The 23,659-nt window shown below is 39.6% G+C and overlaps 1 protein-coding gene across 1 annotated transcript; it reads left to right on the top strand.

Moving 5' to 3' along the window:
• Positions 1-606: 606 nt before the first annotated feature.
• Positions 607-8,052, top strand: LOC116657930 (anoctamin-6-like). The gene is made up of 3 exons (XM_032461822.1): positions 607-1,518; positions 2,750-2,864; positions 7,813-8,052. Exons 1-3 carry the CDS (start codon positions 1,503-1,505, stop codon positions 7,925-7,927), a joined length of 246 nt encoding a protein of 81 aa, XP_032317713.1. The 5' UTR covers positions 607-1,502; the 3' UTR covers positions 7,928-8,052.
• The last annotated feature ends 15,607 nt before the right edge of the window (positions 8,053-23,659 follow it).

Raw genomic sequence — 23,659 nt, 5'->3', positions numbered from 1 at the left:
AAACCCGGTCCTCAGCCTTTGATAATTTCACTGTTTTAGAAAGTCCCTGCCAAGTGGATGAGAAGTATCAACAACCGGAACAAGAGTTTTTCATTGCCCTAGTTTAGAAGAGTACGTGAACGAAATTTTATATTCAGGATGAGAGTCATTCATTCATCAATGCCAACCACCCAGGAGCCTGCACCACTGTAGTCCTAAACCGAGTTTTAGCTGCTGTCTTGGGGGTGATTTAGACCCTGCTGTTGGAATTATAACGTGATTTGGTTTTGGTTGGTTTGGTTTGGTTTTTAAAAGACTGGGGCCCATAAAAATGAAAAAGAGAAAGAAAGAATATGCCTACAGATTCCTGTTAGGATAGTAAACCGTGGCTGGTTTATTTACCTGTAAACCACACGCTTTCCTTCGAATCTATTTAGGTTTACTTCATCCTTTCTCAGATCAAGTATCAAGTAAGGGACAGTGTTAAAAAAAATTCAGGATTAACTGGCTTGTGAGCTCCGGGATCTGCAAGGCAGCTTTCCCTTCCCATGGTGTAAGTCAAATGGCAGAAATGAAATAAAGCACTTCATGTATCCTCCGGTGTTAACAGGAAAAGGCTGAGTCTTCTTGACCTTGTTACTTCCTGGGTAAAATGAAGATAATATGTCAGGAGTCGACAAGCCCATTTAGGGCAGGAACCATGTTGTCTTGTTCACTGCTGAATCCCAGGCACCAGGAAGGCTGAGTTTAACAAGTGGGTGAATGAATGAACTGTAGTTCCCCCAGAGTTACCATGTGGGGCAGTGTGGATTAGCAGCTAAGAGCATAGACTCGAGAGGTGAGGGTACAGCTCAAGTGATGGGGCGCATGCTTAGCACGCATAAAGTCCTGGGTTCAGCCCCCAACACCTCCTCTAAAATAGACAAATAACCCTAATTACCTCCCCACCCCCCACCAGAATTACCTTATTATCTCCCTGCCACCAAAAAAAAAAAAAAAAAAAGGTAGAAGTGGCCAAGAGCATAGACTCAGGCTGGAACACTTGTGCTGGTTTCTCGCTGTCTACCTTGTAAAAGTCATTTAGCCTCTGTGTTTATCAAGTTCCTCATCAATAAAATGGGGATAATAATAGTACCCACCTCGTAGAGATGCTATGGGGATTAATGAATCTGTTTGAATTTTAGAACAGCCCTGGCTAATAGTAAGTACTATGCATTTGCCAGCTCTTTTCATAATTACTGACAGATGTTATTATCAACCAAAGAAGTATTAGTTCTTTGTAAGGGAAATGCATGTTAGACCATTTCATTTATCATTTTCTGTAATTCAGGCTTTTTCCCTCTGAAATACCATTTTCTGTCTGTGCACTAGTAAATCACAGGGCTTTCCAAATTTCATCTGTCTGAGTTCTTGTCATGATGACAATACTGCAGAGTTTTGACATTTTTTAGGGACTCCATCTGAGATGACAGCAACCCCTCAAATTCAGAAGCACTTCTCTAACTGACAACATCTCGCATGAAATGAAGTTTGTAAAATGTAAGAGCTTCAGACGCTAAATGATGCCATAAATGCAAAGATGTTATATCTAAGCTCTTTAAATAAATCCTGTCATTGAAATAAAGGAAATACTATATTATAGCGCTCTATGACTTTGTTACCTTGCTATCCGTTTATCTGACTCTCTAAGACAAAAGAAAGCAAAGACTGAGATTGATCATTACTACTGTGTGGTACACGTATTTGTGGATGAAGACCATACTGAAATGCACTGTCTAAGATACTAAAATGGACACTAAACAGCTGCTTGATGCACATGCATGAACAGAACAGGGAGCTGGTTGCAGGGAGCAGACACTGAGCTTCCTGGATCAGAGACTCAGCATAGCAGTCCAGCCCAGCAGTCCACATGTTTTATATTTATATCCCAGCAAAATTAGCAGTGAGAGTCTGAAATGAACTTTGGGGACACTTGCAAACAGCTGTCATGATTACTAATGTGGGACACCAGGATTCTACAGTGTTTAGTTGGCATCTGCACACAACCATTTCTTTTCCACTAAAGCCTGTTGTAATTGCTGGTTCCACATCCAGGCTGAGGAATCATCTCATGTGGTGTTTGGGAGGGAGGTAAGTGGAGTCAGGACCCATGCTAAGGCTGGGTGGGTAATAATCTGGTTCTAGTACAGGAGAAAGGAAAGTAGGTCAGGTGGGAAGGAGAATGACTGGATTTAAATTTTGTTTCTTGAGTAAGCTAAATATATAACATCATGTCAAGTTTCTTTATTGTTTATATTCCATGTGCTGTCACCGAATAACTACTGAATTGTGGGGACAAAAAAGCCTGGGTTTTAGAATTGACCCTGCCCCTAAACAGCCAGAGTCCAGGTTCCTCTGGGTGTCCAAGGAGGGGGCTGCTGCCTCCACTGAAGCAGTTTGGGCACTTGGGTGGCGTAGTTTTTTTTGCTGTGGAAGACTGGCCCGGTTGTAGGACATTAAGCATCTGCAAGGCCCTCACCAGGTACCCACGGTGGTCCCAGGACTGTAACATCCAAGTGTTCCTTTCCAGCCACGTTTGCAAATGACCCTCAAGGGGTTAGTATTAATCCTCGGTGAGAATTATGAAAAATTATATGGTACCTCCATCCCTTCTGGCAAAGGAGGGCCCCTTATTTACAAATGACCACAAAGTGTTAGCACCACATTTTATTAGCAGAACATGTGAACACGTGGTGACAGTGACGCTCACCTGTTTGCTTCTGCTTCCCAGTGCAACTTCAGCCTCCATCAGAGGACCTCAGCTGCCCCAGCGAACAGGGCCTTCTGTACAGGGAATGTGCTCCTCCTCGAAGCATAGACAAGAAGCAGCCCTTAGATCTCATCAGGTGAGCTGTTGTGGAGAGCACTCCAGTGGGAAGGGCTCAGGGTTGCCCTCATGGCTTCTGAGTGTGACAGTCCTCCAAGAGTGTTACCAACCAGGAAGCTCACAGGAGCTCTGAGCTTTGTTGCCCCAAGTTTTTACTGGAGACTTTATTACAAAGACATGATTTATTGGGTCACTACTGACATGGCTACCCCAAACACTAACTGTAAGTCAAAGCCCTAACATTTGAGCCCCTACCTCTCCTGATGGTCAGTCACTTGTCACAAAGCTCAAAGCCCCACTCCTCTAATCACATGGTTGGTGTCTCTGGCTGGCCAGTCCCCATCCTGAGTTATCTCATGAACACAAGCCATCCAAGGGTCCACCATGAATAGTAAAGACACTCCTATCTTGGGAAATTTCAAGGCTTTAGGGGTTGCCGTCCAGGAACTGGGAACAAAGACCTACCAAATTCTTCATTAAACAGGAGTAAATGTTAGGTTTCACTTAAATTATAAAATAAGAGAAGTATTCTCACTGCTTAGCTCTATCTGCTGTTCGACACCGTTTCACTACACCACGTGACTGTAATGTCGCGCTCAGCATGTGTATTCTCAGAGCATCAGCGCCGGCTGCTCCCCGGGAGCTTATGCTGTTTGTGCAAGGCTGCTGGGAGGAGGGAGGCCAAGGACAACTGAGCAAACAAAAATAATCGGGCTAATAAGGAAACAATTTCAGATTGAAATGAAGGAAATAATACAGTGTTGAGATGGGAGACTTGGGGGAAATGGAGTCAAGAAAGCTATCTTTGAGAAGGTTACATGTGAGCTGAGATGGTGATAAGGAGGCTGGTCTTTGAGGATCTGGGATAAGTCACCCCAGGAATAGAGGCAGCTTGTCCATTGCCCCGAGGCACAAATGTGCTCAGCAGGTTTGAGGAGATACTGGAGCCAACGCTGGTGAGAGTGATGAGACGCGAGGTTTAGAAGGGCATCAGGAGCACGGAAAGTAGTGTAGACTCTAAGTGCAGTGAGAAGCAGTCATGATAGTTTAAGCACTAAGGTAATTTTCTCTCACAATTTGCAAAGATAATGTGGAGAATGAATTGCAGGGACCCAGGAAGCAGGGAGGCCTGGTCGGAGGCTCTTGGAGTGGGCCAGATGAGAGATGGTGGGAGCCAGGGAGAATGCGTTTGGGGAGTGGAGCTGACAGGATGCAGTTATGGGCTGGCTGTGGATGGTGAGGAGAAGAGAAGGGTCAAGGTAGCCCCAGGTCGGCCTGGAGCCAGGTGCCTGATCTTCCTAATCTCAGTGCCCCATTCAGATGCCCACCTACTTGGGCAAACCTCTTAACCTTCCAAGTGAGGGTTTTAAATCACTGAAGTCTTTTTGTTTGTTTCACATTTTATGGAAAGATTCAAACACGTACAGAAGTAGAGAGAACAGCACAGCCAGCCTGTCTGTATCAGTCACCCATCTCCAGAATTATCAACTCAGAGTCACTGTTGTTGCAACTTTCATCTCCACCTCTTCCCCTCCCCCACTTCGGGATCATTTTGAAGGCAATCCTACATAGCTTAACCTTTCATTAGTGAAATGACAAGGTCTCTTTCAAATACAATTGGAATATTCATTTTTTTTTAGGGTTACAAAATAATTCCCTGATTGTCACAAAAATACACTTTTAAGCAGTTTTGGGGTTGAAATCAGGATCCAGACTAAGTTCACACATTGCAGCTAGCATATCTCTCAAGTGGGTTCTAATCTATAATTTTCCTGTTTCTCATTTTCCTTGAAATTGCTGAGGGATTTCTCTATTTCCTGTTTGGTTGATTTCATTCTCCCCTGTGGTTAGACTTATTTCTCCATCCTATGTATTGGCTTTAGCTAAGTGATTTGATCCTCCCCTAAAAGCTTGATCTGAACGAGGTTCAAATTTGTGCAAGAATATTTGTTATATGAAGTTTTGTACTCCTGTCATAAGGTACATAATGTCCAGTTGACTCTCTTTTTTGTGATGACAGCAGCCAATAATGATTGTCACCCGGGATCATTATTTCATAAGGGATTTTATTTCATGTGGTCATACTCTAATTTCCTCCCACAATTATCAGCAGGATCACAGTCATGAAGAGGCACTTTCTCATTAACCCGGATTATCCTGTAGAACAGTTTTAAAAGAGGAAGTTTATATATTTGTAAATATTTAAAGTTGATACATTTTTCTATTGTTTCTAATGTTTTTTTTCTAATAGAGGTACTGAAGATTGAATCTAGGACCTTATGCTTGCTGAGCACACACTCTGCCACTGAGTGTACCCCATCCCCCTTGAGATTCATATTTATATGATATATTCCTTCTGTTATTTTTGTTTTATGTTATACAGAATTTGATGGCAGGGCAATGGGTTTGATGGCTATTTAATCATTCTTTATGGGATTTTGGGGTTGGTGTGTGTGTTTGTGTTTGTAAAGAAAACAATTTTCCCACTATTTTAAGTATGTTTTGTGAAGGAAATTATGTTGATCTGTTCCCTTCTCCTGGTCCATGTATTCCCTTGTTGCTTCCCACTAGTGGCCCCTTGAGCTCTGTGACAAGACTAGCATGTCGTTAATCCAGGTTGAAGGAGATCTGAAGAGATTTATTCAAGGAGATGAAATTTGTAGACAATGAATTGGAAAGTATTGAGAAAGTTATTCATTAGGAGAAGGTATGGGGTTGAATTGTTAAGCGCAGAGAAATCTAAGCTATGAACCACCAAGACAATTATTAACTCCAGGAAAAACAAAGTAGGGAATAAAAAAGTAAGCCTAGCAGACAACTTGCTACAGCTGTGAACAGTCTGTACAGAGTCCTAATAATGTAAAGCAAGGATACTGAGCTGATCAAAATTATAATGTATTTGTATCAAAAGGTTGGAAGAATGAAGGTTTGGGTGTGTAGAGGAGATGTGGTTTGAAAGAGAGCTTAATATTCATTTTCCAAAATAGAAAGTTAAATAGGTGATACATAAAGCTGAAAAAGTCAGTAGGCTGTGTTACAAGGATATTAGTCAGAAATAGGGAGTTTTTATTCCAAGAGTCAGCAGTAGGAGCTGAACATTGTTGCTTCTGACCAGGAAATGGGGTGGTTGTTGGGAACTGCTCCTTTTTACAATCGGTGTTCGAGAACTGTTTGACTCTTTAATGAATGTATGGTATAAGTTTGATAAAAAGAAATCAAAGCTGAATTTTGAAAAATTGATGTTAAGAATTGGGGTGTTTTTGACAGAGAGAGATAACAATCAGACAAAACTACATTTGAAGGGATCCTCATTATTTCTAGCCTTTCAGCAAGGACTAGGGGGCAGACATCTGTTTAAGGTTCAAAAATTCTTTCTGACATTCTTGCCGACATGTAACCTTTGGAAGTAATGAACTCTCCGTCATTGTAAATATGCAGGCAGAGGCTGCCTGACCAGCTCTCTAACTGTAGCAGGGTGTGTTTACCATTGGCCAGTTGGAGCAAGCAACTTCTAACATTCTTTCAGTTTTGAATGTGGCATTTTCAGGATGGATAGTTGATAAGAATGTATTACAAAAAGCTTAACAAGAAAGAGTCCAAGACATCTCAAACCCATTGCCAGGGTTTTCTCTGCCAGACACCATCCTGAGCCTGCCATCTGTGAGCCAGGCCACAAAGACCAGTCACATGAGAATGAACACACTTTGTCCCTCCTATCTGATTTGGCATCGGGCTCAGCCATTTTCCCCATGGAATGGTCCACGCCCAGGTCTCTGACGATGGAGCTGGTCTCACAGCAGCCCTGTGAGCGCTGGTCCAGCCCTAGGGGTTCCTGCGTGAAGTTTCTCAGGACTCCAGGCTGTTCTCAGAGCTGAGTCCCCCCTAGGCTAAGCCCTCGGAGCTCATCTCAGCTCCAGACTGAGCCGGAAGCTTCCGAGAGAACTCAGAGCTGAGGAAAGTCACAGGTTTTACCCAGCACTGCCGCGTCAGCAGTGCTCCAGCTGAGGGAAGTAGCAGCAGCAGCAAACACACCTGAGCCGCCGCCTCATTGTTCCGCCTCATCCCTAAGCCCTCTGTGTCTGCCTGTCTGTGTCTGTCTCCCTTTCAGGACCAGCCTGGCACCGCTTCGTGCCCTGCCTCCTTTCTTCTAATCTTGCCTCCCTGGCCTGTTCCGTCTACTCCAGCTTAACTGAGTAACATTGAAGGGTTTTTGAAACCTAGGAACAGCCGACGTGCTAGATACAAAGAATACAGGGCAGTTCCTTACTCAGCCACATCCCTCCTGCCCTCTCCCATTCCCACATGAGTTTTATAAATATTTTGTCAGAGAGACATTGCACTCCCAGTTGTTATCATTATCAGCCATTTCCTTATTATCTGTGGTTTACGATGCATTTGCTCCAGGGAAGTTCCCGAGATAAGGCAGACTCAGATGACTGAGCCAGTAGTTGAAGTCCACTTGTGTCAAGCCTGTTAAGAATGATCTTTGGTGGGATTTGTTGAATGTGCCAGACTGTCCAGTGAGTGGTGATGATCCCCTGCATCTGCTCCGGAGTCGGCCTCGTCCCCTCCTTTGCTCTGTTCTCATTTATCTCTCTTCAGCAGGTGAACCAGTGATCTGTATTTCTATGATACGTAAAATACTTCTTATTTCACGGTAGAATTTGGGGGCTGCTGTGAAAACGCATATGTTTTAAGTGTGAATTGAGTCAGAGGTTTAAACTTAAAGCCCCCTTGATTTAGAATCAGAAATTAGTATGATGGAAGGAGGGTATAACTCAGTGGTAGAGTGAATGCCTAGCATGCATGAGGTACTGGGTTCAATCCCCAATGCCTCCATTTAAAAAACAAATAAATAAACCTATTTATGCCCCACCTTAAAAACAAAGAAAAAAGAAATTAACATGAGGATGAAGCTACAGAGTGAATATGTGTGTCTTCTGAAACTACCTTCTGTCTTTCTACAGGAAATTCTACGGAGAGAAGGTCGGAATCTACTTTGCTTGGGCTGGGCTATTACATTCAGATGCTCCTCCTGGCAGCAGTCGTGGGGGTGACTTGCTTTCTGTATGTATATTTTAATCAAAATAACTGTACTTAGAGGTAACTTCTCTTTATTCCTTGTTACGGTGCTTACTTAACTTAGAATGACATTCTCCAGGAGCATCCACGTTGCTGCAAATGGCCCTATATTGTCAGTTTTTATAGCCGAGTGGTTTTCCATTGTATAAATATACCACTTCTTTAGCCAGTCATCCGTTGATGGACATTTAGGCTATCTCCATGTCTTGGCTATTGTAAATAGTGCTGCTATGTATATTGGGGTGCAGCTGTCATCCTGAAGTAGGGTTCCTTCAGGATATATGCACAGGAGTGGGATTCCTGTGTCATATGGCAATTCTATTCCTAGTCTTTTGAGGAAACTCAATACTGTTTCCACAGTGGCTGCACCAAACTGCATTCCCACCAGAAGTGTCGGAGGTTTCCCTTTGTCCACAGCCTCTCTAGCATATGTCATTTGTGGATTTTTGAATGATGGCCATTCTGACTGGTTTGAGGTGATACCTCATTGTACTTTTGATTTGCATTTCTCTGATAATTAGTGATATTGAGCATTTTTTCATGTGCCCATTGATCATTTGTATATCTTCCTTGGAGAATTGCTTGTTTTGGTCTTCTGCCCATGTTTGGATTGGGTTATTTGGTTGTTTCTTAGTAAGTCATATGAGCTGCTTATATATTCTGGAGATCAAGCCTTTGTTAGTTTCATTTGCAAAAATGTTCTCCCATTCTGTAGGTTGTCTTTTTGTTTTACTTAAGGTGTCCTTTGCTGTGCAGAAGCTTGTAAGTTTCATTAGGTCCCATTTGTTTATTCTTGCTTTTATTTCTATTGCTTGGGTAGACTGCCCTAGGGGAAGATTTCTGAGATGTATGTCAGATATTTTGCCTGTATTTTCTCCTAGGAGGTTTATTGTATCTTGTCTTATGTTTATCTTGCTGAAGAGACTATCTTTATTCCATTGTATATTCTTGCCTCCTTTGTTGAATATTAGTTGACCAAAAGTATTTGGGCTCATTTCTGGGCTCTCTATTCTGTTCCATTTGGCTGTATGTCTGTTTTTGTACTAATACCATGCTGTCTTGACGACTGTAACTCTATAGTATTGTCTCAAGTCTGGGACAGTTATTTTTCCAGCCTCTTTCTTTTTTTCTTAAGTTATTCCCTGGAAATTCTATGTCTTTGATGGTTCCATATAAATTTTATTGTGATTTGTTCTAGTTCTATGTAATATGTCCAGGATAATTTGGTAGGGATTGCATTAAATCTGTAGATTGCCTTGGGCAGTGTGACCATTTTAACAATATTGATTCTTGCAATCCAAGAGCTTGGGATACCTTTCCATTTTTTAAAGTCTTCTTTAATTTCCTTCACCAATGGTTTATAGTTTTCTGTGTATAATTCTCTCACGTCTGTGGTTAGATTTATTCCTAGATATTTTATTACTTTGGGTGCTATTTTAAAGGGGATTGTTTCTTTACTTTCTTTTTCTGTTGACTCATCATTTGTGTAAAGAAATGCAACTGATTTTTGAACATTAATCTTGTAACCTGCTACTTTGCTAAATTCTTCGATCAGCTCTAGTAGTTTTTGTGTGGACCTTTTATGGTTTTCTATATATATTGTCGTGTCATCTGCATATAGTGACACTTTTACCTCTTCTTTTCCAATTTAGACCCCTTTTACTTCTGTTACTTGCCTGATTGCTGTGGCCAGGACTTCCAAGACTATGTTGAATAGGAGTGGTGATAGTGGGCATCCTTGAGTTGTCCCAGATTTTAGTGGGAATCTTTTGAGGTTTTCATCGTTGAGTGCTATGCTGGCTGTAGGTTTGTCATCTATAGCTTTTATGATGTTGAGATATGTTCCCTCAATACCCACTTTGGTGAGAATTTTTATCATAAATGGGTGTTGAATTTTATCAAAAGTTTTCTGCATCTATTGAGATGATCATGTGGTTTTTGTCCTTTCTCTTGTTGATGTGAAGTATTACATTGATTGATTTTCATATGTTGAACCACCCTTGTGTCCCTGAGATGAACCCCACTTGAGCATGATGTATTATCTTTTTTATGTGCTGTTGGATTTTATTTACTAGTATTTTGGTAAGGACTTTTTTCATCTGTGTTCATCAGTGATATTGGTCTGTAATTCTCTTTTTTGGTGGTGTCTTTGCCTGGTTTTGGTATCAGGGTAATAGTGGCTTCATAGAATGAGTTTGGGAATATTCCTTCTTTTCAATCTTCTGGAAGAGTTTGAGAAGGACTGGTATGAGTTCTTCTTTGTATGTGTGGTAGAACTCCCCGGTGAAGCTGTCCAGTCCTGGACTTTTATTTGTAGGGAGGTTTTTTATTGTTAATTCAATTTCATTCCTAGTGATCCATTTGTTCAAGTGGATAGTTTCTTCTTGATTCAGTCTTAGTTGACTGTATGTTTCCAGAAACTTGTCCATCTCCACTAGGTTATCCATTTTTTTCCATGTAGTTTGTCATGATATTCTCATATGATATTCTGTATTTCTATGTTATTTGTTGTAATTTCTCCATTTTCCTTTCTTATTTTGCAAATTTGTGCTCTCTCTTTATTCTTCTTTGTGAGTTCGGCCAGAGGATTTTCGATTTTATTTATTCTTTCAAAAAACTAGCTTTTGGTTTGATTGATTATTTTCTCTATTTTTTTAATCTTTATTTTATTTATTTCCTCCATGATCTTTATTATTTCCTTCCTTCTGCTGACTTTTGTGTGTTTTTGCTCTTCTGTTTCTAGTTCTTTCAGCTGGTGGGTTAGATTGTTTATTTGGTATTGTTCTTCTTTTTTGAGGAAGGCCTGCATTACCCTAAACTTTCCTCTTAGCACTGCTTTTGCTGTGTCCCATATGTTTTGTGTGGTTGTGTTTTCATTTTCATTTGTCTCAAGGTATTCTTTAATTTCAACTTTGATTACATCATTGACCCATTGGTTTTCTAATAGCATGTTGTTTAATCTCAATGCTTTCCTTTCTTTCTCCTTTGTTTCTCTGAAGTTGATTTCTAGTTTCCATGGCATTGTGGTCAGTAAAGATTCTTGAGATAATTTCTATCTTCTTAAAATTGTTGAGGCTTCTTTTGTGACTAAGTACATGATCAATCCTAGAAAATGTTCCACACACATTTTAAGAGATTGTTTATTCTGTTATGGGGGATTGTAATGCTCTGAAAATATCCACTAAATCCAATTATTCTCTTGTATCATTTAATTTCTCTGTTGCCTTATTTATTTTCTGTCTGGAAGATCTGTCTAGTGATGTTAATGTGGTGTTAAAATTTCTGACAATGATTGTATTCCCATCAATTTCCCCCTTTATCTCTGTTAGTAGTTGTTTAATGTACTTAGGTGCTCATGTTGGGTGCATATATATTAATGATTGTAATATCTTCATCTTGTATTGATCCTTTAATCATTATAAAATGTCTTTATTTATCTTTCTTTATGGCCCTTGTTTTAAAGTCTATTTTGTCTGAAATCAATACTGCTACACCTGCTTTTATGGCATTTCCATTTGCATGGAATATCCTTTTCCGTCCATTCACTCTCAATCTATATGTGTCCTTCTCCCTAAAGTGTGTCTCTTGTATGCAGTGTATTGAAGGTTCTTGCTTTATTATCCAGTCTGCTACTCTGTCTTTTGACTGGAGCATTTAGACCATTAACATTTACAGTAATTAATGATAGATGAGAGTTTATTGCTATTTTCAACTTATTTTTGCAGTTGATTTGGTATTTCTTCTTGGTTCCTTTCTTCTTCCTTTTGTGGTATGGTAATTTTCCTTTGTATTGTATTTAGTTTTTGTGACTCACTTGTAAGTTTTTGGCTTGTGATTACACTTTTTTGTAAGTCTGTTAACCAATTACTGTAACTGTGTGTACTAAACAGATATTAATGTAATCTCAAACCCATCCTACTGAGAACAAGATTTAAAAAAAAAAAAGAAGAAAGGAAAAATACTCTCACAGTCATGAATTCTCATTTCTGTAGCATCCTGCTTCTTTTCTATTTAGAGTAGACCTTTCAATATTTCTTTTAGCATGGGTTTAGTGTTGCTAAATTCTTTTAGTATTTGCTTCTCTGTGAAATTCTTTATCTCTCCTTCTATTCTAAAGGATAGCCTTGCTGGAGAAAGTATCCTAGGCTGCATCTTTTTTTTTCATTCAGGACTTTGAATATATCTTGCCACTCCCTTCTGGCCTGTAGTGTTTCTGTAGAGAAATCAGCTGAGAGCCTTCTCTTGTAACTCACTCTTTGTTTTTCTCTTGCTGCCTTTAGGATCATTTCTTTATCCTTCAGTCTGGCCATCTTGATTATGATATAGTCTTGGTGTGGTTCTCTTTGGGCTCTTCCTGTTTGGGAACCTCTGAGCCTCCTGTACTTGGGTGTCTGATTCCTTCTTTAGGTTTGGGAAGTTTTCAGTCATGATTTCTTTAAATACCTTTTCCATCCCCTTTGTTCTTTCTTCCCCTTCTGGAACCCCTATTATGCATAGATTGGCATGCTTTATATTATACCATAGGTTCCTTATATTGTTTTCATTGTTTTTTTATTTGTTTTTCTCTCAGCTGTTCTGATTGGGTGCTTTCTGTTGTCCTGTATTCTAGGTCACTTATTCATTCCTCTGCATTATCTAGCCTGCTTTGTACAGCCTTCAGGTCAGATCTCATTTCAGCCAATGAATTTACCAATTCTACTTGGCTCTTCTTTATAGCTTCTATTTTGTTTTTGACATATTTTATGTCTCTAAACACTATCTCTTTTAGTTCCTTCAGTAATTTGATCAATTCTCTTTTGAAATTTTGATCTAGTAGACCATCAATGTCTATTTCATTGATCATTCTTTCAGAGGATTTCTCTTGCTCTTTTAATTGGGAGTATTGCTTCTGCTTCTTCATACTACTAATATCTCTCTGGCACTGTGGATTGAGGGCATCAGTTATCTATTGTGTTTCTTAAAGGAGTTTATTTATTTATCTATCTAAAGCCTATGTGGGAATAAATCTTAAAAATGTGAGAGAGAGAGAGAGAATTTTAAAATAATGGAGGAAAAGAAGGTTTGAAAACAGTGTATAATCAATAATAGAAGAGCAAGTTGAAGCAGAATAGGAATCGAGTTGAGATATCTTTTAAGAATCTTAATAAAAAGAAGAGAAAATTCAAAATACAATATTTGAAACCTGTGACTAATAAATAACAGATCAAAACCAAGAGAATATAAATGAAATGAGAATTGTAAACATATAGGACTGTTTAAAAATAAAGATTAAAAATGTAATAGGAATAAAACAGATATAAAAAGATTTTAAAAACAAAGATGTGTTCTCCTAGAGACTGTGTGCTCTTAATGGTTTTATTGAGAGGCCTTTGTGTCTTCGCCCTGTTTCACAAACTCACCTTGCTCTGTTTGCCCCCTTGTCTGTGCTGCTCACAGTGTCTTTCGGCAAGAAGATTGCACCCCTCCAACACTGGGTCAGGTGATCCTTTCCTTTGTGGTGGGTGGGTGGGTCACTCCCCCTCCAGATGCTGCAGTCAGTGCTGGGCCAGTTGCTCCATATGTGGGCTCAGCTTCAAAAGTAACAGCTTTATGGAGATATAATTCACATACCATAAAATGCAGCCTTTGAAATTGTGCATTAGGGTTTTAAGTACATTTCAGGGTTGTGTAGCCATCACTCCCCAAAGGAACCAGTACACTTTAGTAAGTCACTCCCTAACCTTCCTTTCCCTAAGCCCCCAGCAGCCACCACTCTACTTTCTGCCTCTACGGATTTGTCTGTTCTGGGCATTTCATAAAAGTAGAACCATACAGTATGCTGCCTTTTTTGATTGTCGTCTTTCATTTAGTGTGACGTTGTCAAGGCTCATCCATGGTGTAGCATATATCAGTACCCAAATTCCTTTTTGTGTTCAAATAATATGCCATAGTTATAAATACACCACGTTGCTTATCCATCCATCAGTTGATGATGAATAAATCTGCTGTAAATGCTCATGGACAAGTTTTTGTGTGAACACATATTTTCAGTTCTCTTGAGGATATATCAAAAAATGGAATTGCTGGGATGTATTCTACTTTTAACATTTTCAGGAATTGCTAAAGTAGCTTTTAAAGTGACTGCACCATTTTATATTTCCAGTAGTAATGTATGAGGAGTCCAGTATCTCCACATCCTCATCAGCACTTTTTATTACCAGGTTTATAGATACATATTTATACATCATATATCATGTATATTTTTCATCCTAGTTGGTATGAAGTGTCATGTCATTGTGCTTTTGTTTTCTGTTTCCCTAATGCCTACTGATGTTGAACATCTTTCTATGTGCTTATTTCCCATTCGTATGTCTTCTTTGGAGAAACATCTATTCAAACTCTTTGCCCATTTTAATTGTATTTGTCTTTGTATTGTCACATTTTAAGTCTTCTTTGTCTATTCGGGATAAAAGTCCCTTATCAGGGAAAATATTGGAAATATTTTCACCCATTCTGTGGATTGTCTTCTTACTTTCTTGATGAAGTCCTTTGAAGCACAGAAGTGTTTAATTTTACTGAAGTCCAGTTTACTTGATATTTTTTCTTTTATTGTTTGTGCTTTTAGTGTCATATATTAGAAGTATTTGTAATCCAAAGTCCTGAAGATTTTCCCATTGTTCATTTTCTAAAAGGTTTATAGTTTCAGGTCTGTGATTTATTTTGAGTTAATTTTCATACATGGTGTAAGATAAAAGTTCAGTTTTCTTTCTTTCCAGGTGTATGTTCAGGTGTTCCAGCATCATTTTTGTAAAAATTATTTTTTCCCCATTGGATTGTCATGGCACGTCTGTCAAAAATTAACGGGCTACGTGTAAGACTTTGTTTATGGACTCTCAGTTCTTTTATCTCAATCTATTTGTCTGTCCTTTATGCAAGTACCACACTGTATGGATTATGGTTTTGTTAGTGAATTTGAATTTGGAAACTTCAAAACTTTGTTCTTTTTCAAGATTGTTTTGACTATTCTGGGTATCTTGCATTTCCATATTAGTTTTAGGATCAGCTTGTTCATTTCTGCCAAAAAGCCAGAGTTGCATTGAATCTGTAGGTCATTTTGAGGACAATTGCCATCCTAACAATAATAAGGCTTCTGATCCATTAATACAGAAGAGCTTTCCATTTATTTTAGGTCATTTTTAACTTCTATCAGTAGTATTTTAGTTTTCAATATACAAGTTTCAGACATTTTTCTCAGTATTTCACATATTTTTCTTAATATTCCTAAGTATTTTATTCTTTTTGATGCTATTGTAAATGAAAATGTTTCCTTCAATTTATTTTTAGATTATTCACTGCTGTTGTACAGAAATATAATTACTTTTTTATATATTGATTTGTGTCTTACAATTTTGGTCAGACTGGGTTATTAATTCTAATAGGATTTTTTTTCTTTTCTATCTCTCTTTTTTTTTGTTTGTGGATTCCTTGTGTTTTCAATATATAATATCATGTCATCAGGAATCGAAATAGTTTTATTTTTTCTTTCTAAACTAGAGGCTTTATTTTCTTTGTCTGGTTGCTTTGACTAGAACCTCTAGGACAATGTTGATTTTGGGAGGAAATAATTCAGTCTTTCACCATTATGTATGATCTTTGCTCCAGGTTTTTCATAGATGTTGTCTGTCAAGTTGAGGAAGTTCTCTTGTATTCCTAATTTTTATCCATTATTCTTTTAATATGGCGTATTTCATGAATGGACTTTTGTATGTTAAACTGCCTTTGCATACCTGGATACATCCCACTTAATTGTGGTCTATTTTATATGTTACTGGATTGGATTTGCTTGTATTCTGTTGAGGATTTTTGCATTTATATTCATAAGAGATAGTCTTTAGTTTTCTTGTGATGCCTTTGTCTGATTTTGTATCAGTGTGATACTAGTCTCATTGAATGAATTGGGAACTGTGCCCAGCTATTTATTTTCAGACGAGTTTGTGACACATTGTTTTTTTGTTTTGTTTTGGTTTTGTTTTTGTTTTTCTTTTTTATTTACGTAGTTGATGGAATTCACCAGCAAAGACATATAGGCCTAGCATTTCCTTGTGGGAATACTTTGGATTACTATTTCAGACACTACTTATTGTAGGATTATTTGAGTTTTCTATTTCTCCTTGAATTAGCTTCAGTCATTTATGTCCTTTTAGGAATTTATCCATTTCATCTAAATTTTCTCATTTGTTGGCTATATAATTATTCATGGTATTCCTTTATAATCCTTGTTATTTTTGTAAGGGCAGTAGTGACATCCTTCCTTTCATTTCTCATTTAATAATTTGAATCTTCTCTCTTTTTTTCTTCAGTACTAGCTAAAAATTTGTCAATTATGTTGATCTTTTCAAAGAACCAACTTTTCTTTTTGTTGATTATTCTCTGTTGTTCATCTATTCTCTATTCCATTTATTTCTACCTTTAGTATTTTCATTAGAATGTTTAATTCATTTACATTAATGTAATTTCTTATCAGGTTGAAGTTACATCTGCTATCTGCTTTCTATATGACTTTTACTTTTCCCATTCCTCTATTACTACACTTTTTGTACAAAGTAGGCATTTTCAAGTGTGCCATTTTAATTTGTTGTTTATTTTATCTTTTTCTTCTCCTCCTCCTAATCCTCTACCTCCTCCGCCTTCTCCTCCATTGCCCTGGAGATTATAATTAACATCTTGTTTTAAAGCAATCTAGGTCACATGAATGCCAACTTAATTTCAATAGTACACAAAATCTTTGCCTTGATATCAATCTTTTCCCTCCCCCTCCTCATGCTGTCACTGTCATATAAAATTACACCTTTATGCATTTATAAGCGCATCTACACAGTTTCAGAAGTATTGTTTTATGCAGTTGTCTTTTACATCAAATAGAAGAAAACACTTACATGTAATACTCTATACTGTTTTATTTTTTTACTCATGTAGTTACCTCTACTAGTGCTCTTTATTTTTCAGGTGAGTGTCCTTTCATTTTCAGCTGCTGGGCTATCTTTAACATTTCTTGTAGGGCAGGCCTGCTAGCAATGGATTCTTTCAGATTTTGTTTTTGTAGGAGTGTCTTAATTTCTCCTTTAATTTTTTTTGAAGAATCAATTTCCTGGCTATAAAATACTTGGTGACAGTCTTTTCCTTTTATCACTTTGACGATACCATCCCACTGCCTTGTGGTCTCCATGGCTTTTGATGAGAAATCAACTGTCTTACTGAGGAGCCTTTGTATATGTTGAGCCACTTTTCTCTTTCTGCTGTCAAGATTCTTTGTTCTTGTCTTTGATACACTGAGTCTGATGTGCCTATATTAGATGTCTCTATGTTTATACCACGTGGAGTTTGTTGAGCTGCTGGGATGTACAAATTAATGTTTTCACCAAATTTGTGAAGTTTTCAGCCATTATTTCTTTATATATTCTTTCTACCCCTTTTTTTCTCTCCTTCCTTCTGGCACTCCCATTATGTGAGTATTGGTATTGTTGATTGTGTCCCATCTATCTCTGACACAGTGTTCATTTTTTTTCATTCCTTTTCCTTTCTGTTCCACAGACCGGATAATCTCAGTAGTTTTAAGTTAACTGACTTTTTCTTCAACAAGTTCCTATCTACAGAGAAACCTCTTATTGAATTTTTCATTTTAGTCATTATATTTGTATCTCTAGAATTTCCAGTTGGATTTTAATATAAATTTTATCTATTGATATTCTCTGTACAATGAGATGTTCACATAATTTAATTCTTTTGGCATGGTTTCTGTTAGCTCTTTGAACATATGTGCAATTGCTTATTTATGTCTTTGTCTTGTAAGTCCAGTGTCTGGGCTTCCTCAGGGAGTTTCTATTGACTACTTTTTCCCCTGTGTTATGGCCAAACTTTTCTGTTTCTTTGTACATCTTGTAATTTTCTGTTTAAACCTGGACATTTAAAATATTACAATGTAGCAGATCTGAAAGCCAGATTTTCCTCATCTCCAGGATTTATCGTTGCTTCCATTGTCATTGCTGCTGCAGCTATTTATTTAGTTACTTTCCTGAACAAATTCTGTATTCTTTATCATGCATGGCCATGAGATCAGTGTGTGTGCAGAAAGCCTAGTTATCATCTCTGTAATAATGATTGCACAGTGATTTCTTTCAATGCCTGGAGTCAGTCGTTTGAGCTGTTGCCAGGTGGCTGTGTGTCTGCGTGCTGAGGGAGGCCCTCAGCACCGGCAGGCAGTCTGCAGCTCTTCCGTAGCCAGTCTGCAGCTCTTCCGTAGCCTTTAGTTCTTGCTTATGCAGAACCTCAAGTTCAGCCAGAGTTGAAGGCTTAAGTTTTTCTCAGATCTTTCCTTGCCATGTGCCACACATGTGTACGGCCTCCTACAATTCTCAGAATTTTTTGGAGCTTTTTAACCCTACCTCCACCCCAAAGCGCCTCATTACTCAATTTTGCCTTCTACGTTTCCTAGTCAGCATGTAGTTAGCCTCTACTGGTACCACTGCCTCAGGCAGTTTAATGTTAAATACTCAATGCTGACTGTTTTCCACACACATTCTGGGGACAGACTGTTTGCACAGCATGAGTTTGAGATAGGTCAAATAGTGACAGCTCTCTGGGGATGGAAGTTTTGGGTAACTTCAAATCACTTCTGCCCCTACCTTGATTGTGAGACTGTTGCTTTTAAAGGCCACCATTTAAGGTGAGGATACGGGGATGGGGGTAGATCAAGTTACGATGCCACAAAACTCACTATCTTTATGGAGATTTAGCTGTTTTTTTCCTCAAATAAACACTCCCCGGATTGCTGGAAGCCTTTGTTTAATTTCCAGAGTTCTGCAGAGGTTAATTTTGACAAATTTTGCCATTGTCATTGCTTCATAGAGGAGTAAATTTTCCAAGATATTTACTCAGATGTTCTAGAAGTGTATCTCATTTGCATTTGTTTTTAACTGAGTTACATGCAAGACTAACTATTTCTACAGCTCCAGCCCCATTCACATAAGAGTCCATCTGCATGGCTTCTCCTACGGGGAGTAGTGTGCAACCTGTTGTCAGTTTGTTGTTTTTCTTATTGAAGTGTAGGGGTTTTTAAAAATATGCTCATGAAGAGCCCTTTGTCATATTTACACGTTACGAAACTTCCACTAGTCTGTGGCTATTTTTTTCCCTCTCTTTTCGTTGTTTTAGTGAACTTCTCACTTTTAAGGATTTTCTGTATAGCAGTATGTGGATGCTGATCACACGGGTGAGGCATTTAACTACTGTCTAAACCTCAGTCTTTGCTCTGATTCACTGTCTAGAACATCTGAACACATCTACTGAACCCCGTATACCAATGGATGCTGACAGCCCTAATTAAAAAAAATGCTTTTTAAGTAAAGCAAAAAATATTAACTTTGACACTGGAAAAGACAAATCTCAAATTTCCTAGCTGATCTTGCTTTCTGTGATCATTAGCTACAACATGTTTATAGAGCCGACAGGCATATTGAGCTACTGATTTTATTTCATCGGATTTTAGAATGCAGAACACATTTCAGACCCACTTATAGCACCATATGTGTATCTTTAAGAATATGTACATATGATGATGTCTTTATTTTAAGTACCTTATTTTATTTTAAGTACATACTGCTGTGAACCTCATTAAGGAAATCTTGGAACTGCAGAACTGAAATTTTTCATACCACCATCATCCCGTAGCATCTCTTTTGCACTTAGATGTTGTGTGGCAGAGTATTTTTCTGCTCCCTAGAAGTGATCAATGTTGAAGGGGAAAAAAAACCCTCCTCTAATAAATATATTCCAAATCACACACTTATCTGAACAATGGCCACCATTTTAGTCCACACCAATCCATCTACTCACACTGACTCAGATTCCTCAACACAGACAATCCACCACTGAAGTCAGGGTCCTCAGCACACGTTCTATCGCCTCCACTTTCCTTGTTGTTTCTGACCTAATTTTGTCCAATACGTCCTGCCAGTCTCTTCGCTGCCTGACTGCAGTTTTTAATTTTTACCTTTGAGTTCCAGGCTGCACCTAGTGATTTCCAGAGAAACGCCAGACACCTGGCTCATCAGGAGGGGCGGGGAGGATTTCAGGAAGCTGTTACCCTAACTCACTTGCGGATAAGTAAGTGGCTGTTGTGAGCATTCCTTGTAGACCTCTGCCATGCCGGCTGCATCCACCCCAGCAAAATAACGTAGCTCCTCCACTAACCTCTGCCTCCATTCATCAGAGTTTCTGCTTTCAGTGATACTCAGATGCTGCTGATAGGCATTATATATATATATATTTTTTAATTGAAGTACAGTCAGTTACAATGTGTCAATTTCTGATGTACAGCACAGTATTCCAGTCATTCATATACACGTATATATTTAAGAATTCCTTTTCATATTCTTTTTCATTAAAGGTTATTACAAGATATTAAAAATAGTTCCCTGTGCTATACAGAAGAAATTTAATTATTTTTAGCTATTTTTATATATACTAGTTAATATTTGCATATCTCAATCTCTGATGGGCATTTTTAAGGCCACATCTGGAACCCTTGCTGCAGAAGAGTCTGAGAAATATATTTTCGCCCTCATAGCATTTTGGTTAGGAAGTTGGAATAAAGGCTGAGCTGGCTCACCTAACTTGTCTGCCTTTGTGAGTAAAGAGGTCTGGAGTTTCAAGGCCCAATGAAATGTCCCAGCCCTTCAGTAGTAAACTTAAAGCAACCAAAATGCTCCCATCTGCCAGAGCATGACTTGTCCTTAGACACTGCTGGCCATAACCACCAACGCTGTCTAAGGCATCGTCTTCATCTGGTGCACACTTTCTTTAGATGTCTAATATCCTGATTAACAGGACAAGCTGGTTTGGATTCCCGAGGTCACAGGCAGCCTTCTGCCTGACTTTGGTGTATATATGTTCATTGAAGAGTCCTCTCTCAGATCAGCTAGAGCTGCCTAGTGTGTGGTTTGCCAGAGAATGTGGGTGCAGTGCTCCCAACCAGAGTCCTACCAGTTCTTTTATTGCAGGAAGAGAGAGAGCAAAAGAGACAGAACGGGAAGTTCTTCTCCAGCCTCAAACACAGTCACCCCCACCCAGAGCCCTTGCTCTGGGACACACAGAAGTACAGGTCAGCAGCGATGTGGCCCCGGTGTACTCCAAAACATGGTGTGGTTGTACTGGGCTATCTGTGTCTTTCATGGACCCTGCAAAGTTCTCGGCTTTGTGAAATGGGGAACTAAGGAACTCCCACCCATGCCTGTAGCTCCCAGGGTTTGCACCCTTACGGGTTTTGAGGATTTGCAGGCAACTCATTCTTTTTCACCAGGTAATTTCTTGGTTACATGGCAGTCCTGTGACTTCCTTATCAGAACTGCTCCTTAAGTTCGGGATTTAGTGAAAGATGCCATTTTACCCTGTATGTCCATGTTCAGGGAGGAGGAGGAAGACAGCACAGATCAGAATTGCTGTTTTGCTTTTTTTGTTGTTGTTTTCATAAGCCGTCTCCTGTTGTCGAATAGACACTGAGCAAATGAATGACTGTTACACTCCCATTTGAAGGATGAGGAAAATGACACTCAGGGAGAGGAGGCAAATTTCCTGATGTTCCAAAGACAAAAAGGGATGAGTGCAGAATAAGGTCCCTGCAAATTTCTTGGCTGTCATCAGCCTTTAGGCCAGTGACAGAGAGCCGTGTGTAGTAGTAAAGTTGTAGCGTGCTTTTAGAAGGGTGCAGATGTTCTTGTTTTTGTTGATACAATCACACTGTTTTGTCTGGGACTCTGAAAAAGAGAAGTGGGTTAGAAAACGTTGGTTTCTCATCCTTGGTCCTTCCTCACCCTTACAGATATGGACCCTTCCATCTGTAGCAGGAATAAGACAGCCCCAGCCTTCCCGTCTCATGAGATCAGTACTCATTCATTTCATCCCTGCCCACCTGTAGGTGATAAAGCACAGCATGATTTTCATGTCCTGCTTCACTGATTCTTGTGAAATTAGGTGTTTGAAGATAGAAACTCATGAAAGGAATCTGCCTTCTTTTATAAAAAGTGCAGTAATTTTCTTAGCAGAGAAGGAAATTGAGGATTTTCTTCATTGAAAATCAATAAAGATTTCGAAAGTATCTGTATTTCTGATGCATAGATTAAAATGACAATATCTGGAGGGATTATAGAAACACAAGGAAGATACCAAAAGTGTCTTTGAAGAGCTTTTCAAAGACTGGGCTTATGAAGTGACTGTTAGTTGACAGAGACCCCCTTCTCACCCATAGTCCCTCTCCTTAGGTTGCAAAGGGCCGGCGTTTCCCCTGTGTGCAGTCCTGGTGCTTCAACTGAGTTGCGGGGCAGGACGGTGCACGTGGTGCTGCCTTCAGTTTGTCCATCCTAAGTAACCCCTGGCAGTCAGAGGGCGAGTGTGTTGCAACCTCATGAACCAGCCGCCATGCTCTCCGGGGTGTGTGCTCATCTCAGCTCATCCCGGCTCAGGTGATGGCAGAGCAGAGCGTGGTGGCAAGAGGTCAGCTATGAGTAGCAGGGAGCACCTGGAGTCAGCTGGGACCCAAGTGGCTAGGAGTTTCAGGTGGAATTCCCAGGACTTCCCACAGCTCATTCATTCAGCTAAGACTTCTCCAGCACCTGTGATGTGCTGGTGCTTCCGTTGTGAACAGGGCCAAATCCCTGTCCTCATGAAGGTGACGTTCTAGTGGGCATGAGAAGTGATACACGCAGAAGAAGATCCAGGTCAGGACACATGAGTGCTGTCAATTTTGGAGTGCACAAGGTGAGATCCTTTGGGAAGGAATGTATGATACAGGAAAATGTGGGGGAGGGGATGGCCGTATCCCACGTCTTATTTGGGTCCCTGGGATTCACCTCGCCAAGTGTGGGTACTTGGTTTGCACAGGAACGAATCCAAGAGAGAGCCACAGTTCAGGAAAGGTAGATTTATTCAGAGAGATATATACTCCATAGACAGAGTGCTCTGTTTCAGAAGGAAAGAGAAAGGCCATGAGGCGTGGGGGTTGGGTGCTCCAATTTAAAGTAAAAGTAGATACACACTCCACAGGCAGAGTGTGGGCTGTCTCCCTCAGCAGAGAGAGCAGCCATGAGGTGAGGGGTTGTTAGTTTTTATGCACTCAGTATCTTCATATGCTAATAAGTGGGAGGAAAATTCCAACCTCTTTGGGGAAGGTGTTGGGATTCCCAGAAATTGGGCCACCACTCACCCTTTGACCTTTTATGGTCAGCCTTGAACCTGTCCTGGCACCTGTGGGCGTGCCATCTAGCATCCTGCTGTATTTCGGTGAGTGTGTATTGAAGCTCAAGTTCTACTGGGAGTTGACTTTTCCATCGTTTTGGTGCTAATGGCTGTGCCATTCTTTTAATGGCTGTGCCCAGCCCCCTTCCCTCCTGTCTCATGAAGGAGCTCTGGACTGATTGCACAATTGCAGAGCAGGGGACAGAGTGGAAACAACTTCATAAGTGGAAGGTGGAAGGCAGTGTTGGCAGTAGAATTCTCAAGTCAATTATAAAGTAAGGGTCTTCTGTTTGCTGGGGGTACCTGGTGTCCCATTAGGGAGCTGTGAGCCTTGGGGACTTCAGTGAGTGGGTGGCTCACTGTGTATACCGTGTTGCTTCTTAGGTGGCCCGAGGACAGTTGGCTTATAGGTGACCCATTCACTCAAGCAGGGGTCTCTTTGGGGATTTTCTGCATGTGAGGCTA

The sequence above is a fragment of the Camelus ferus genome, chromosome 19 (genome assembly GCF_009834535.1).
Source record: "Camelus ferus isolate YT-003-E chromosome 19, BCGSAC_Cfer_1.0, whole genome shotgun sequence".
Taxonomy (NCBI): Eukaryota; Metazoa; Chordata; class Mammalia; order Artiodactyla; family Camelidae; genus Camelus; species Camelus ferus.
Note: the sequence above shows the minus strand (reverse complement) of the source record. Positions and strands in the feature narration are given on the sequence as shown.